Raw genomic sequence first — 17,684 nt, 5'->3', positions numbered from 1 at the left:
CAGTGCCCCGAGACAGCTGCAGGTGAGGGGGAAACGCAGCCCTCGTTCAGCCTGCACTGCCCTGAGACCATGGCAGGAGTGTCACATGTGTCACCCTGCCTGTAATACCTGTGACACCCTGCCTGTGTCACCCTGCTCGGGACACCTGTGACACCCTGCCTGTGATAGCCAGGTCACCCTGCCTGTGACACCCTGCCTGTGACATTTGTGACACCGAGCCTGCAATAACTGTGTCACCCTGCCCTGTGACACCTGCACGGCCCCTTGGGGGGTCAGTGCAGCCCACACGGTGCCCTGGGATGGACAGAGCAGGCAAGGCCAGAATCACACATGCACACAAGGGGCCCCAGGGAGGGGCAGGTGATGCAGGTACAGCCCAGGTGCCCTGCCCTGGGCCCAGGGAACAAGTGACGTGGACACGCCTGTGCCAGGAGTCCCTCAGTGCCGGTATCAGTGTGAAATCCCCCTGCACACAGCTCACACCCCACCCAGAGCCTCTGCTGCCCTTCACATGGTGCACAGGAAACATCCCCGCAGAGGAAACCTCCCTGACACCATCAGCGTGCCACAGGAAACCACAGCACAGCTGGGGAGAGCAGCAGCACGGGCAGATTTACCTCCCCGGGCACAGCCTGGGCAGCATCAGCTCCAGCACCGACCCTCAGAGCCCTCACACTCAGCAGCACATGCACCTCATGCACCTCTTCCCACTGCAGAGCTGTAGGAGCACTGCAAACCCTGGGAACGCCACACTTCCCATCTCTGTGTCTCCCTTTCCCCCACCAGGCTCTTTCTGCAAATCCCAGCCAGCCCTCCTGGCACCAAGGTGTGCCCAGCCCAGCCTGAGCTCCATCAACCACAGCATCCAACACCAACGTGGTGATGCTCAGGGCTGGAGCCCCGTGCTGGGCTGGGAACGTTCCCACAGCTGCTGTTTGTGCTGGCAGCAAGGGGGACAGGGGGACAGCAGTGCCCAATTCCTGCCCTGGACAGGGGGACAGCAGTGCCCAATTCCTGCCCACATTCCTGCCCCAGACAGGGGGACAGCAGTGCCCAATTCCTGCCCCGGACAGGGGGACAGCAGTGCCCAATTCCTGCCCTGGATAGGGGTACAGCAGTGCCCAATTCCTGCCCCAGACAGGGGGACAGCAGTGCCCAATTCCTGCCCACATTCCTGCCCCACACAGGGGTACAGCAGTGCCCAATTCCTGCCCTGGACAGGGGGACAGCAGTGCCCAATTCCTGCCCTGGACAGGGGTACAGCAGTGCCCAACTCCTGCCCTGGACAGGGGGACAGCAGTGCCCAATTCCTGCCCTGGACAGGGGTACAGCAGTGCCCAACTCCTGCCCTGGACAGGGGGACAGCAGTGCCCAATTCCTGCCCACATTCCTGCCCCAGACAGGGGGACAAACACTGAAACCATTCTGAACTGCACGAGCACGCAAGGAACAGCCAAACACCATCAGATCACAGAAAAGAAAAAAACCCCGAGAATTGGCCGAGGCAGGCAGAGCGTGCAACCTTGCAATGTTTATAAATTAATTATCTGAAAAGCCCAGGTCAGCGCTGATTGCCACGGCGGCTGTAATTTAGAGGGCTGGCGCGCAGCCAGCTGCAGGAGCCGCATTGATCCTGAGTGACCGCAACAACCCCCGCTCGCACCCCCTCCTCTCCCTGCCTTCCCCTCCTGCCTGCTGCCCGCGCCCCCCCGAGGATCTGTTATTTACAATCCCACCCTGACAGTTGGGAAATCAGATTGATTGACAGAGGGACGCTGGCGGATGGAGGTTCCAGGCACGGAGACAGACTGAATTCAGAATGTGGGATGAATGCCACTGGGAGAACGGGGGAGGAGGAGGGGAGGGGGGGGGGCTGGAAAGCAATTAAAAAAAAAAAAAAGATTTCTAAATTATTAACATTTTTTAAATTATTAATGTTATTGGTGCCTCCGTGTGAGCCCGCAGATAAACTGCGCTTTGTACTGGCACTAATAATTTATAGCCCAACCAGAGCCCCGTGGTGTGGAGACAATCCAAAAATACACTAAGTTTTGTCTTGTCAGAGCTCCCCCAGCCAGTGTGCCTGTGCAGGCTCCTTCTCCCCCCAAACCCCAGCGTGACCCCCCCCAAATGCTGATGAGGGAATTTAATCATCACCACAAAAACACGCCGGGCTCTCAAGGTAATGAGCTCCTCTCGTTATTCTGGGGGCAGGGGTGACCCAGCTGTCCCCCAGCACACTCCGGAGGGATGGACACGTCCCTGTGGCCAGCAGCCACCAGGGCCAGTGTCTGTGCCAGCCCCGGTGCCACCCCACACTCTGTGCTGTGCCCGAGCCCTGCCAGGCTCCAGTCTGAATATTCAGTGCCACCCTTTTGTCACCCTCTGTGCATGCTATGTGCCATCCCGGCCCCGTGGCACACAAACTCAGCCACCAGAGCTGGGTTTGCAGGGGCTCTGCAGTGCCTGGCACAGCCCAGCCCCAGCCCCAGCTGCTGCCACCTCCCCACGGGGCCGGGGCAGGTTTGTGTTTGTGCCTGTGCTGATAAGCAAATCCTTCCTCCACAGCAATCCTCGCTGCCCCCGGAGAAGCCAATCAAATCAAACAGAGTGGAAAGAAGACAGCCTCTTCATTAACCTAACAAGGAGCCCTGGGGATTCACACCGGGAGCACAGATCCTCCTGCAGCTCCAGCCATGCTCTGCTGGGGCTGCCGCTGCTCCTGAGGCAGGCAGGACGTGCCAGCCCTGCTCTCCACCTGTGCAGGGATGTTTTACCTCTGGAGGGATGCTCTACCTGTGCAGGGATGCTCTACCTGTGCAGGGATGCTGTACCTGTGCAGGGATGCTCTACCTGTGCAGGGATGCTCTACCTGTGCAGGGATGCTGTACCTGTGCAGGGATGCTCTACCTGTGCAGGGATGCTGTACCTGTGCAGGGATGCTCTACCTGTGCAGGGATGCTCTACCTGTGCAGGGATGCTCTCTACCTGTGCAGGGATGCTCTACCTGTGCAGGGATGCTCATGATCCTGCAACCTCCTGGTGCCCCCTTTAGGCACAGCCCAGGACGTGCTGGACGCAGCCAGCTCCCTCCAAACCATCTCCCAGACCCATCCCAAAGCAGTCCAGAGCTCAGGGCCATCTCCCAGATCCATCCCAGACAACCCCAGGGCTCAGGAACATCTCCCAAGCCCATCCCAAACAGCCCCAGGGCTCAGGACCATCTCCCAGATCCATCCCAAACAGCCCCAGGGCTCGGGAACATCTCCCAGATCCACCCCAAACAGCCCCAGGGCTCGGGGCCGCCCCCGTGCCACTCCCCCGTGTCAGCAGCCCCCGTGCCCGTGCCGGCCGTGCCTACCCCCGTGGCTGGGCACTGCCATGCTGTTGGCCAGCTGGAAGAGGCGCTGCTGCTGCTGCTGCTGCTCCTCGAAGGAGCCGTGCTCGTTGAGGGCGGACATCATGCGCCTGTAGTGCTCCTCGGGGGTCATCTGCGCCACCTCCTCCAGCGCCGGCGTCTGCGACGTCTCTGGGGACAGACGGACACACGGACACGCTCAGCCCCGGGGAAATGGGGCTGCTGGGACACGGGCTCTGCCTGCAGGACAGCTGGGTGTCCGCTCACACTGGGTATTTATGGGGAGTGCCAGAGGGGATGTGCTGGCTGCACCGAGGGGAATTCAGGCTGGAGGTTGGGAAGAAGGTTTTTACAGAAAGGTGATGATGTTCTGGAATGAGACCAGGGCTCAGGAACATCTTCCAGACCTATCCCAAAGGAATCCAGGACTCAGGAACATCTTCCAAACCCATCCCAAGTGAGTCCAGAGCTCAGGAACATCTCCCAGACCCATCCCAAAGGAGTCTAGGGCTCAGGAACATCTCCCAAACCCATCCCAAGTGAGTCAAGAGCTCAGGAACATCTCCCAAACCCATCCCAAAGGAGTCTAGGGCTTAGGGACATCTCCCAGATCCATCCCAAATGAGTCAAGAGCTCAGGAACATCTCCCAAACCCATCCCAAAGGAGTCCAGGGTGCCAAGGTTTAGTTGAGGTGTTGGGGCTGAGCTGGACTCAGTGGTCTTGGAGGTCTCTTCCAACCTGGGGATTCTGAGAATTTGGGGGAATTCTGTGAATGTGAGGGAATTCTTTCCTTGTAAGAACTGAGAAGCCTGTTGGTAATTCAGAACTCAGCAGAGCAAGGCCTGACAGTGCTGACACACCCACCAAAGGGACAGTGCCACCCACCGCAGGGTCAGTGCTGCCACCCACCCGCCCAGCCCTCAGCAGGACACCTCAGAGCCGCCTGTTTCCCCTCTGGGGGGGCTCCCAAAGCCCCTCCCTGCCCGTGCAGTGCCCGAGGGATCCCGGGCTGGCAGGAAAACCGCAGGGGTTTGTGTTTACTGTAAGCACAGCTCTCAGTAATTACTGCTCTCCGCCCCGGCTGCTCCAGCACTGCTTTATCTCGCCTCTCTCCCACAGGCAAAGCCTTTTCATTACCCACAGAGGAACTCCCAGGCACAGGGGAGGGGTGGCAGGGCTGGCACGGACAGGGCCACCCTCCTGCGTGCCCAATTCCTGCGCAGGGCTCACGGGGTGGCACCTGCCACAGCACGGCACTGGAAATGCTGCTGGGGGCTGAGAGAGGGGCTCCCATCAGGAAAGGGGCAGCAGGAACAGCCCAGCACACACAGGGGCTCAGAAACGGGGCAGCTCAGGGGCTGGCGCTGCCTTGGTCTGACCCAACCCATGGGGCTCAGCCTTTGGGGGTGAAACTTTCCATGGGCTGTAATGAGACCACCACCCCCTCCCCAAAATACGGGAGGGAAACATCATCATCATCATCATCACCATAATATCATCATCATCATAATATCATCATCATCGTCATGACATCATCATCATCATCATCATCACCATAATATCATCATCATCATCATGATATCATCATCATAATATCATCATCATCATCACCATAATACCATCATCATCATCATGATATCATCATCATCATCATCATGATATCATCATCTCATCATATCACCATCATCTCATCATCATCCCAATAATAAATTATAACAATAATAAAATAGAAAAATAAATAACAATGAATAATGAGTAACTATAACAACAATAATAATGATTGCAATTACGGTTATTGAAATAATAATAATAATAATAATAATAATAATAATAATAATAATAATAATAATAATAATAATAATAATAATAATAATAATCCTCCTCCGAGCTGCACACCGTTTCCGCACGGCAGGGCTGCATCCCCGGCTGCCAAGAGCAGCAGGGAAATGCCTCCAGCTCAGCGCAGCCCTGCAGCAGGGCCAGGGCTCTGCTCACACAGCACTCTGGCTGCCCTGCAGCCCCAGCCATGCCCCAGTGACCCACATCTGCCCGCTGCTGCCTACCCAGAGCCCGAGGGCAGGGCAGGGGCTGCTCTGGGAACAGCCCTGCTCCCCCAACCCCATCCCAAACCTGCAGGGCAGCCCTGGCAGCAGCGGGGCAGGGAGGAGAGGGCAGAATTCCCTTCCAGGTCTCTTCCCAGCAGGGAGGATTCCCTCCTCCTCCTCCTCCTCGTGCCCCAGGGATGCAGGAGCTCACTGCCTCAGCTCCCTCCTGATGCTCTTACCCAAAGGTCTCAGGAGCAAAGCCACAGACCTGATTTAGAAAAACACTGATTTATTTATTTTTTTTCTTCTCCCCCCACAGCTGTGTCATTAGAGCAAAGAAAAGGGAGGGGGGAGGGGATTTAATAACACTTAATTACCATAAACTCCACGGGATCAGCCGCAGAGCAGATTTCAGGTGCAGGGAGGGGAGGGACAACGGGGGTGGCTGAGAGGGGAGGCTAGGAGGAAGGAGGAATCCAGGGAAAGGCTGGATTTCCACGCTTAAAACTTGGGAGATTTCACATGACTCAGCCAGCAGTAATTCCAGCTTTGCTGGAGCTTTGCTGTCTGCTTTTGTCATTACCAGGGGTAATGCTGGAGACTGATCTGCCAAAGCTCCCGCAGGCGCCAGGTGTGAAATGGACTCTGGCCAGCCCTGGGCAGGCTGTGAGAGCCAGGCCTGGCATCTGCTGGGCCCTCTGCAGCCCCAGCACATGCCCTGAGCAGCCCAGCCCAGCCTCCCATCTCCCATCTCCCACCCTCCCATCTCCCACCACAGCCAGGGCAGCCCCTGGGCACTCAGCTCCTGCACAGCCAAGGACATTTCCCTGCTGCACCAGGGCATCTCCCCAGGCTCATCCTGCCCAGGCAATGCAGACGAGGCCGGAGCACCCAGCCTGTCCAGCAGCACACCCCAGACAGGCCAAAGTTCCCTTTATTGAACCCCAAGGACCTGCAGCAAACCCAGCTGAGCCCAGAGCCCAGGGCTGGCTCAGCAGCCTCAGGGGTTTCTCCTGCCTGTGCCCACTCCTGGCACGTTCAGCAGCCTGGCTTAGGGGCACTGATGCTGTGAACAGGGCCAAAACCTCATTTCTTCCCCTGGCCTAACTGGGGAAACAGCTGCCAAAGCCACCAGCACGTGGGTGTCCCCCCAAGGAGAGGGACAGATGGACAGAGGCTGGGTCTGAACCGCTCAGCTGCAGTCCAGCTCTGGTTCTGGGCTCCCCTGTTAAGCAGAGGTCTTGTTTTGGTTTAACTGGTCCCCAGCAGCATAGAGAGGAGGATGGCAGCAGCAGCAGCCTGTGAGCTCACCCCCATGCAGGGTGAGAGCCCCAGAGCCTTCCCTGGGTGTGTTTCCCAGCCCTCCATCCAGCCTGCTTTCCCACCTGTCCATCTGTCCAGCCTGCTCCTGCTCTCCCAGCCCTCCATCCAGCCTGCTCACAGCCTCCATCCATCCAGCCTGCTTTCCTACCTCTCCATCCATCCAGCCTGCTCCTGCTCACAGCCCTCCATCCATCCTGCTCACAGCCTCCATCCAGCCTGCTCTCCCACCTCCCCGAGGCTCCCACCACAGGGATTCTCCAGCTGCTCCAGCAGGAACTGAACGCTCTTCCCAGTTTTCCCTTTCCCATCCTCCAGTTCCAGCCTCGAGGCGCTGGGGAAGGAGCTGTGCAGGCAGGCAGGGGAGGATTCACTGGGGAAGGAGCTGTGCAGGCAGGCAGGGGAGGATTCATTCGCTGGGGAACCGTGTCCCCCTGCCCTGGCAGCCCAGGCCTGGCTCCAGAACGTTCTGCTCTGTTTGGCAGGGCCCCGTTTCCCCAGCCCAGCCGGGGCTCCCCTTTGATCTCTGGAGCGAGCTCTGGGGAGGGAGCAGGGCAGGCACGGGGGCTGTGATGCCCTGGGAGGGTTTCCAGCCCCACAGGTGGTTTTGCACTCAGCCAGGGAGCAGCAGGGATTGCCTTGGCTGCCTCTGCTCCCCTCGGCGCGCCAGGAGCGGCCGCGCAGCGCCAGCGGGGCCACGGAGCTCCTCTCTGCGCCTCCTCCAGAGCTCCTGTTCCACAGCCTTCCCTTCCAAAGGCTTCTCTTCCAGTCTCCTCTTCCAAATCCTCCCCTTCCAAAGGCGCCCCTTCCACATCCTTCCCTTCCACATCCTCCTCTTCCAAAGACTCCCCTTCCAAAGGCTCTTTCAGATCCAGCCCAGCTGTGCCTGAGCCAGAGCTGCTCCCAGGGCCAGTGTGGGATGGAGAGGGGCAGATCCTGCTGGGATGGAGAGGGGCAGATCCTGCTGGGATCACTGGAGAGGGGCAGATCCTGCTGGGATAGAGAGGGGCAGATCCTGCTGGGATCACTGGAGAGGGGCAGATCCTGCTGGGATCTCTGGAGAGGGGCAGATCCTGCTCTGGATCTCTGGCACAGAGAGGGCAGGTCCTGCTGGGATCTCTGGGATAGAGAGGGGCAGATCCTGCTGGGATGGAGAGGGGCAGATCCTGCTGGGATCACTGGAGAGGGGCAGATCCTGCTGGGATCACTGGAGAGGGGCAGATCCTGCCCTGGATCTCTGGCACGGAGAGGGCAGGTCCTGCCTGGAGCCCATCCCCGCCGCAGGGATGCAGGAGGTGCAGCAGCAGCACCTCCAGGAGGCCCAGGACCCCCAGGCTGCAGGAAAAGGGGTGCCAGGAGATGCTGCAGCCCTGGCTCCCCCAGCAGGACACGTGGGGCTGGTGGGAGCCTGAATTCCAGGCAGCCCTGGCCCCCCTTCCCACTCCCAAATCCCCACGGTGCCCAGCAGCACCCACAGCAGCAGCCCCCAAAGCCCAGGGCAGCACCCACGAGGGCCCATCCCATCTGGGAATGGTTCCCCACACGAGCTGGAGCCTCCTGCTCCCTGGGACACAGGGATTCTGTTTTCCCCATGGCATCCATGGCACAGGGATGCTGCTGCAGCCACAGCAGGATGGGAGCTGCCGCTGCCTGGGGTGGGACACAGCCCCTCCTGTCACCCCCTTTTCACAGCACAGAAACCTCAGCCCCTCACCCTTCCAATGAATTCCAGCATCAGCACAGCCTGGGCTAACATTCCTGCACAGCTCTGGGGGCTCCCCAAGGATTTAATAAAAAAATGGGAGATCAGCAAAAGCCTCAGTTCCCAATTTCCATTCTGCCTCACCTCAAAGTGGGAGCAGAGAACAAAACTTTGCTTTATTCAGGGTTTCCTGGTACCCCTCTGTTCAAAGGCTGGGGAATCCCTGGAGCCCTGGGAGCCAAGGGCAGGATTCAATCCCGAGTGCTTCCTGCAGAGCCAGGGCTCCTCAGCCCACTAAATAAAGGTGAGGAGGCCAAAGGAAAGGAACAGAGTGACAACACTTGACCCTGTGCCAAAAACATCCACCTGTGCCAGCTCGGGCACTTCTTCAGGATGAATCCAAAGCAACCCCTTGGCTTGGGTGAAGTCCAGCCCATTCCCAGCCAGGCCCCACAGGTTCCCTGCACTCAGCTCTCAACCACAAACTTGGGATTACCAGGGGCACAACCGCAGATAAATATAAAAATAAAAATAAAAACAATATAAATATAAATATAAACATAAACATAAACATAAACATAAACATAAACATAAACATAAACATAAATATAAATATAAATATAAATATAAATATAAATATAAATATAAATATAAATATAAATATAAATAGTGTGTCCCAGGGGCCTCATGCCTGATGGAACAAATCTGTGCATGAACCTGCGGAAGCATCACCTGGAACTCACCTGCACAGCCACCATAAACATTTCAGAGATAACAGGAATAGAGCAGATGGGAGAAAAATTCAAGGAAAACATGAGGAGGAGCAGTTTAAACCCAGCAAGATCTGAGGCATTTCTGCTGCCATGAAAGAGTTAATGGGCAGGAGAGGGTTGCATCAGAGAGAGGATTTGGTATTTTCCATAGTCCTCTCAGAGAATTCTGCCCCCCGAGCATCCTGTGGGCACAGGGAGGGCAGAGCCAGGGGCGCTCTGTGCCACCAGGATGCAGGACAGGTCCCACAGTGCATCTCCACAAGGCAGAACGTGGGGCTGAAGGAGGCTTCAGGACACAGTGCTGCCCTTGGAGATGCCCTGGATGGGTCCCTGGGATGCAGCTGGGTCCGTGGGGCAGGATCAGCCCCAGAGCTGCTCTGGGTGCTCAGGGAGAGCAGGTTTGGGCACAGGCACGGAGCTGGGTATCACTGACAGCTCATTAGCCCGATATTAACAACAAAGCCTTTCAGTAAACGGCCTGCAAAACCTCATTTACCCAACCTGGAGACAAACTCATTAACTGCAGGCTCCATTAGCCAGCCCACTTTGCCACTCATAAAGAAAGTTTAAAAATCCTGTTTATAGGAAAGAACTGGAAGGCAAATCAAGAGATAAAATAAATAAATAAATAAATAAAAAGACAACAAACCAAACCCTAAATACAGAAACCTTCTGCAGATTCCATCTCTATAGGAACGGTGCCATAAATGCACAAGAGAAAACTCAGCAGCCCCATTCTCCCTGGCAGGCTCCCTTTTTCCCTTTAAAGGAGCAGATGCCAGCACGATAAGCCCGTGTGCACCTCTCACATTGAACATGTCACCGAGACATTTCTGCCTGGAGAAAGCAGGAACACCCCTGAAATCCACCTGGAGGGCTGCAGCCTGTTTTGTTTTTCGGGTTTTTTTTGATCATGAAGCAATTACAGCAATTAAGAGGCAATCCCTGCGCGCCCTGCCAGCAGATAAAGGGAAGCAGAGCCTCCCCCTGCAGCCCCGGTGCCAGACACAGCTCCCACCCCAGAGCCCTCCCTCCTCCATCTCAGTGGAGCTCCACGGGGGGAAGGCAGAAGGCAGGGGAAGGGGATGGGGGGCAGAGCAGCACTTACCCTTTGGGGACTCACTCCGGGCTTTCTTGCTCTCCAGAGGACACTCACTGCTGCTGTTGGGGGAGCATACTCTCCTCTTGCCTAGAATCTCATCTGGAGGGAGAGCAGAGAGCTCAGTGTCACAGAGGCTGCACTTTGCAGGAGAGACCAGAGACACTTTGCTGTTTTGCTGCTCTCCCTCACACACACACACACTCTGATATTACGAGCAGAGAGAGAAAAAAAAAATGAAAGTAAGAAAAATCATCATCCTGAGAGCCTTGATCTGCTTTCCTAATCACGCAGCCCAAAAGCACATAATGACTATTCATACTCTGATCAATGCAACGTTTTCCAGCCATAAATTCTGAATCCAGTTGATTTCCTTACTGAGTTTCATCATTTGCTCTGGTGCCTTTTGTCCCCCCGGTGTTTCCACTCCTTTCATGCCCTGATGCAAAGCAACTGGGGGGGGGGAGAGGAAGGGGAGGAAAAAAACAACACAGGGAAGGGATAAAAAAAAAAAAAAAGCACAACAGATCTCTGAATCTTCCTAGCACAGTATCTGTGTCTGTCTCTGTCTCTCCCTCTCAGTCTCTCCCCTCCCTCCCTCCTCCTCCTCCTTCAAAACCTCAAGGTCCTCAGCAATCTTCCCCCTCTGGATTGCACGGAAGCGCTCGAGCCCTGTGCATTACTGCAGCCCTCGGAGCAGCCCCGAATCCCTGAGACACAATTACAGCGTCCCCGAGCAGCTTTGGAATCAATATCCTCCCTAATAACGCCGGGGAAACTGAAAGCATGATGGTGCATATGGGCAGGAAGGAAGAGCCTGCTTGTCACTGCAAGCACCAAACCCTCGTCTATCAAGGGCTTGTTAAAGATGCAGCATCTTAAAGGAGAGAAAATGATAATAATAATAATAAAAAATTGAGAAACGAGGAGAGAGAGAGAGGGCTGGATGTGCCTGAGAGCCCAAGCACTGCCAGGCTGCTGCAATGTGGGGGTTAAGGGAGGTTACAAACCCCCTGCTCCTATTTATAACAACAACAACAACAGCATCCTCCTGTTCCAGGGGACATTTCCAGCCAAGAACTGTCCCCAGCACTCAGCATCACTCCCCAGCACCGGGGATGCAGCTGGGCAGCCCAGGTGCTGCCGTGGCTGGGATTTATTTGGGATGTATTGGGGAGCAGAGCACAGCAGCCCCAGCAGGTGCCTCTGCCCAAGGGGCATCTCAAGGCTTTCAAAGAGGCATTTCTGCCTCCAAACCCAGCCTGCCAGGACCCTGCCACCAAATCCTGGACAGAACTGGCACTGGGGATGGTGCAGAACCCAAAGGCAAGGAGGCACAGCAGAGCAGAGGGGCTGGGGAGAGCCAGGGAAGAACAGAAGCACCCTGACAGCTCCCAGCACTCACATCCCGGCTGCCTGTCCATGCAATTGGGATTTTCTCACTCCTCCTGCCTCAGTTTACCCCTCAAAAAACTCCTGCCCAGCCACGTCAGCTCCCCAGGCTCGAGAGTAGCAGGGAGCACACCCAGACCCTGTCCACAAGATCAGAATTTTCCCACTCTTCCTGCCTCAGTTTACCCCTTACACAACTCCCGCACAGCCACATCGGCTCCCCAAGCTTGGGGCTCGCAGGGAGCACGTCCAGAGCCTGTCCACACAATCAGAATTTTCTCTGTCCATACAATCGGAACGTTCTCTGTCCACAGAATCAGAATTTTCTCTGTCCATGCAATCGGAATGTTCTCTGTCCACACAATCAGAATTTTCTCTGTCCATACAATCGGAATGTTCTCTGTCCACACAATCAGAATTTTCACTCTCCTCCTCCTGCCTCAGTTTCCCCCGTCCAAGCTCAGGGCTGGCAGGAGCACTCCCAGAGCCCCCGTGTCCCTCTCCCTGCCGCGCTCCGTCCCTCAGCGCTCATTTTCCTGGAAGCTTTGCCCGATGCAAGATCACACATCCTGCTCCTCCGCAGCCAGGGCTGCTCCCAGCCAGGCTCCGTGGCTTTGGAGCCAGCTCCAGTCTGGGCTCTGCTGGGCTGCAGGCAGAGGAGGCTCCAGGCACGGAGCTGGTGGCAGCAGCGCGGGCTCCATGTGACAGCCCTGGGATGTGAGCAGTGAAGATTCCTCGCTTTCACAGCTCTGCCAAGGCTCCTGTTCCCCCTCGCGTCCCTCCCGCTGCTCCTCTCCCACCCCCGGGCCCATCTGCCGGCAGCGCTGCTCCCTCGGGGCTGCTAGGCACTGACATGCCCAGATACTCACAGATATTCACAGATATTCACAGATATTCCCTGCTATGCACTGATATTCCCTGCTATGCCCAGATATTCACAGATATTCACAGATATGCACTGATATTCCCAAATATTCACAGATATTCCCTGCTATGCCCAGATACTCACAGATATTCACAGATATTCCCTGCTATGCACTGATATTCACAGATATTCACAGATATTCCCTGCTATGCACTGATATGCCCAGATATTCCCAGATATTCCCAGATATTCCCTGCTATGCACAGACATTCCCAGATATTCACCCTTTGCACTGATATGCCCAGATATTCACAGATATTCACAGATATTCCCTGCTATGCACAGATATTCCCAAATATTCACAGATATTCCCTGCTATGCACTGATATTCCCAGATATTCACTGCAATGCACTGATATGCCCAGAAATTCACAGACATTCCCTGCTATGCACAGGTATTCCCAGACATTCCCACTTTTCACAGATATTCCCAGCCATTTTCAGCTATTCACAGCCATTCCCAGATACTCCTTTTCACAGATATTCACAGCCATTCCCAGCTTTCCCAGATATTCCCAGCCATTCCCTGCCCATTCCCAGTTTTCTCAGCTATTCCCAGCCATTCCCATGTCATTCCCAGGTATTCCTTGCTATTCACAAACAGTCCCTGCTATTCCCATGCCATTCCCTGATTTTCCCTGTTTTTGCCATGCCACTCCCTGCTATTCCAGGCCATTCCCTGCCCATTTCCTGCCATTCCCATATATTCCCAGCCATTCCCACACACCTCAGCCCCATCTCCCTCCCAGCCAGGGGCAGGGCAGCACCAGGATCCCGCAGAGCTCTGACCTGGCACCAGGTTCCAGGTTATTGCCCGGCCTGGCTTCATCACTCCGCACTTCCACTGACAATGTCTTTCACCCTCAGCTGTGATATTAAACCCTGCCCTGACCTGCCTCCCTCTCAGCTGCAGAGCTCTGCAAGGAGGCAGAGCAGGGACTGGGGAGCAGGGCCCCAGATGTGCCTGCCCACCCTCTCAGGTGGATGTGCTGCACCTCCTGCAGGTGCAGGGATTGGGGAGCAGGGCCCCAGATGTGCCTGCCCACCCTCTCAGGTGATGCTCTGCCCCAGATGTGCCTGCCCATCCTCTCAGGTGATGCTCTGCACCTCCTGCAGGTGCAGGGATTGGGGAGCAGGGCCCCAGATGTGCCTGCCCAGCCTCTCAGGTGATGCTCTGCCCCAGATGTGCCTGCCCACCCTCTCAGGTGATGCTCTGCCCCAGATGTGCCTGCCCACCCTCTCAGGTGATGCTCTGCCCCAGATGTGCCTGCCCATCCCCTCAGGTGATGCTCTGCACCTCCTGCAGGTGCAGGGATTGGGGAGCAGGGCCCCAGATGTGCCTGCCCATCCTCTCAGCTGATGCTCTGCACCTCCTGCAGGTGCAGGGATTGGGGAGCAGGGCCCCAGATGTGCCTGCCCACCCTCTCAGGTGATGCTCTGCCCCAGATGTGCCTGCCCACCCTCTCAGGTGATGCTCTGCCCCTCCTGCAGGTGCAGGGATTGGGGAGCAGAGCCCCAGATGTGCCTGCCCATCCTCTCAGGTGATGCTCTGCCCCAGATGTGCCTGCCCATCCCCTCAGGTGATGCTCTGCCCCAGATGTGCCTGCCCACCCTCTCAGGTGATGCTCTGCCCCTCCTGCAGGTGCAGGGCTGAGCAGAACCTGCCTGGGGCTCTGTGCTGGATGAGCAGCAGGCACTGGAAGCACAGCCTGGCTCTGGGAGGGGGCCGAGGCATCCAGAGCTGCTCTGCCAGCTCATTTGCAAAGCAGATTTGGGTCTGCTGCTGCTGCTGCAAAGTCAGGGGCGATGGGCACGGGCTGCTCCCACCCTGGCTCTGTGTGTGAGGGCTCAGGGCAGCAGCAGGACGGGAGCTGGGCACTGCCCAGCTGGCACAGCTGGCACGGCAGCCAGCCCGGGGGATGTTTTGTCTCCTGGCTGCTCTAATCCTCAGGCTCCCCACGCCGAGCAGAGCCAGCCCAGCTAAGCAGCCCAGGGCTCTGATCAGCTTCCAGCAGAGCCTCGGGCTGGGGGATTAGAAACCCTATCCCCAGGATCCCCAGAGGCACAGGGGGGCTTCGTCCCACCCTGCACAGGGATCTGCTCCAGGGACACCCCTGGGCACGGGGGGACACCGGGCAAGGGAATCAGGGAGGGCTTGGCTGAAGGGGCTGCAAAGGGTCCCAGTCTGGGCCCAAACCTCACAATGGGGAGGGATGGGGACCTGTCTCACGCTCCCCACCCAGCTCTGGGGCTGCTCTGAACGATTCCTGGAGCACAAAGCCCTGAGCAAACAGAGAACGGAGCCAAGTTCCACGGGAAAGCACCCGGGCTGGGCCAGCCAGCATCCACGGGAGCACAGCCCCTCTCCCATCTCCTCCCCATCGTTTTAGGAGAGGGAAAAAGGGAAAAACATCCTCCATCTCCTCCTCATCGTTTTAGGAGAGGAGAAAAGGGAAAAACATCCTCCATCTCCTCCTCATCGTTTTAGGAGAGGGGAAAAGGGGAAAAACATCCTCCATCTCCTCCTCATCACTTCAGGAGAGGGGAAAAAGGGAAAACCATCGTGCCTGGCTCTGAGCTGCAGCCCTGAGCAGGACAGTCCCCACTGGCCAGCCTGGGATGCCCTGGCAGCCTCTCCCTGCTCTCCTTTGGCAGGGACAGGAGCTGTGAGCCCAGCCCGGCCACTCCTGCTGTCCCTGTGCCCGGCCCACAGCCCTGGGGACACCCTGGGGACACCCTGGGGACACCCAGGCCCCAGGGGTGACCCAGAGGGAGGTGCAGGGGATGCTGGAGCCATCCTGCTGCCTCTCATCCATCAGGGAATGTACCCCAGCATCCCCCTGGCTCCCAGGCTCTCCCAAAATTCATTTTTACAGCCAGCACCGAAGGCACAGGGAGGTGGTAAATATTCATAGTGCGAGAAAGGCTCGTGGAAAGGATATACTGCACTTAAGAGAGAGATGTGAATTAATTTTATATGCTGCAGAGAGGCTTTTTAGCAATCACAAACTTGTGAATCTCAACTTTCTTTTAGAAAAGCTCTAAAGGACGCAGCTGGGAGGGTGGGCTGGAAGTCCAGGCTCATTTCCCTGCCTGGAAAGGAGCAGGAACAGTGGGAATTGTGACAAAGCAGAGGCACAGGCACAGCCAGGCTGTGCATTCCCCATCCCTGGCAGTGCCCAGGCCAGGCTGGGCAGGGCTGGGAGCAGCCTGGGGCAGTGCAAGGCGTCCCTGCCATGGCAGGGAAGGCTCTGGGTGCTCCCTTTTAATTTAATTAAAATTAAATTAATTTATTTATTAATAAATAAAGGATCTTTATTTATTATAAATTTATAATAAATTTATAATTTTATTATAAATAATTTTTAAAACATATATTTTTTAATTTAATTTGAATTTTTTATTATTTTATTTTTAATTTTTTATTAATTTATTTATTTTGTTTATTTATTTAATTCCCTTCCCACCACTCTGGGATGCCGTGAGCACAAGCCTCTTGGGCAAAGCCTGTTTGTTTGGCCTCATGTCGCTGAGCCCTGGGGGTGTCCCCTGGCCCAGGGACAGCACCCCGGTCCCCCTGCAGGCTCAGGAGGCAGCAGAGCTGCTCCAGCTCCCTGGAATTCTGCTTTTCCTGCCCCTTCCAGAGCGTTCCCTCAGCCCAGGCCAGGCCAGCAGAGCTGCTGCTGGGGCTGGACCCCCTTAGCACCATTTAAATGTCCAATTGCACTCATTCGGCCCCTGAAAAAAGCCCCGCTGCTCCTGCAGCCCGTGACAGCTTTGACAGCCAGACTCCTTAATTCCTTTTTCTTATTCCCTTAATCTGTCATCTTTATCAGGCTGGGGAAGTGCCAGGCTGCGAGCAGGAGCCCCGGCCCCGATCAATCTGCACATTACAGCTGACAGAATGGTGCTAATAACTTATTGATCTCATGTTTGCCAGGCCCCGGTGGGGCTGGAAGGCTCCCATTGATTGGCTTGGGGGAAGGAGGGTGGAAAACCTTCAAATTGTCTCCTTCCCCAGGAGCTGGGCAGGGAGGGAGGGCAGGGACCTGCTCAGGGAACCCGGCAGGAGGAGGAGGAGGAGTGCAGAGGAAGAAGGATGTGCGTGAGAGACACGGGGATTAGGAATGGAAAAGGAACTGGGGGGAAAAGGGGTTGAGAAGAAAGAAATGCAAGGAGGAGGAGGAGGGGGAAGAGCAGGGAAGGGGAGAGAAGCAAAGGAGAAAAGGAACTGGGAACAAAAAGATTGTGCTGAGCTGAGAAATGAATGAAAGAGGCAGCTGAGCCTCTCCTTGCTCACAGCAAATCATTAATAAAACCCTCCCCATGCCCGGCCCTCCATCCCTGAATAACTCTTCTCAATCTGCTCGTGGCTGGCACAAAGCAACGCTCACTGCCTGGGCAGGGTGGGAGCAGAGCTTTACTGGGCCAGGGCAGCAGCAGGACAGTCCCCTCGGTGACAGAGCCACAATTCAACCCTGGAAAATCCCAACTCAGCTCCTTCATTTCCCCTGAAGAGGCCAAGAGCCACCAGGGATGCTCCTGGCAGGGTGGGAGCAGAGCTTTACTGGGCCAGGGCAGCAGCAGGACAGTCCCCTCGGTGACAGAGCCACAATCCCACCCTGAGATCCCAGATCCTCCTTCATCTGCTCTGCAGAGACCAAGAGCCACCAGGGATGCTGAGCCCTGCCCAGGCTGGCCTTGGTGATCTCAGAGGTCTTTTCCAACCTTCAACTCCAACAACAGGGCCTGGCCTGCCTCAGCTCCTTCTGCTCCAAAGCCAAGGGTAAAACCTGAGCAAAAAAAATCTGCAAAACCCTGCCCTGACCTGTGCTAGCACAGCCAAAGGAAACACTCCCTTCCACCTTGGCTTTTCCCACTTCCCAGCTCCTCTGCTGGTATTACAAGGGCTCTTGGTCACATCCCACTCCTGCAAAGCCTCAGGAGGTGCAAAACCAAATTTAAACAGAGCCCAGAGAGGGGAAACAGAGCCCAGAGAGGGGAAACAGAGCCCAGAGAGGGGAAACAGAGCCCAGAGAGGGGAAACAGAGCCCAGAGAGGGGAAACAG

The 17,684-nt window shown here is 56.2% G+C and overlaps 1 protein-coding gene across 2 annotated transcripts in view; it reads right to left on the bottom strand.

The window, feature by feature from the left end:
- SAMD11 (sterile alpha motif domain containing 11) overlaps positions 1 to 17,684 on the bottom strand; it is a 68,740-nt gene that overhangs the window by 18,630 nt on the left and 32,426 nt on the right. For both annotated transcript variants that reach the window (XM_058039223.1, XM_058039224.1), the window contains exons 6-7: positions 10,308 to 10,400; positions 3,362 to 3,529 (exon numbers count right to left, since the gene is read on the bottom strand). In XM_058039223.1, coding sequence (XP_057895206.1) covers positions 3,362 to 3,529; positions 10,308 to 10,400 — 261 coding nt within the window. The remainder of the gene's footprint in view (positions 1 to 3,361; positions 3,530 to 10,307; positions 10,401 to 17,684) is intronic.

This window comes from Melospiza georgiana, chromosome 22 (genome assembly GCF_028018845.1).
Source record: "Melospiza georgiana isolate bMelGeo1 chromosome 22, bMelGeo1.pri, whole genome shotgun sequence".
In the NCBI taxonomy this organism is placed as follows: Eukaryota; Metazoa; Chordata; class Aves; order Passeriformes; family Passerellidae; genus Melospiza; species Melospiza georgiana.
This window is presented reverse-complemented; position numbering and strand designations above follow the sequence as displayed.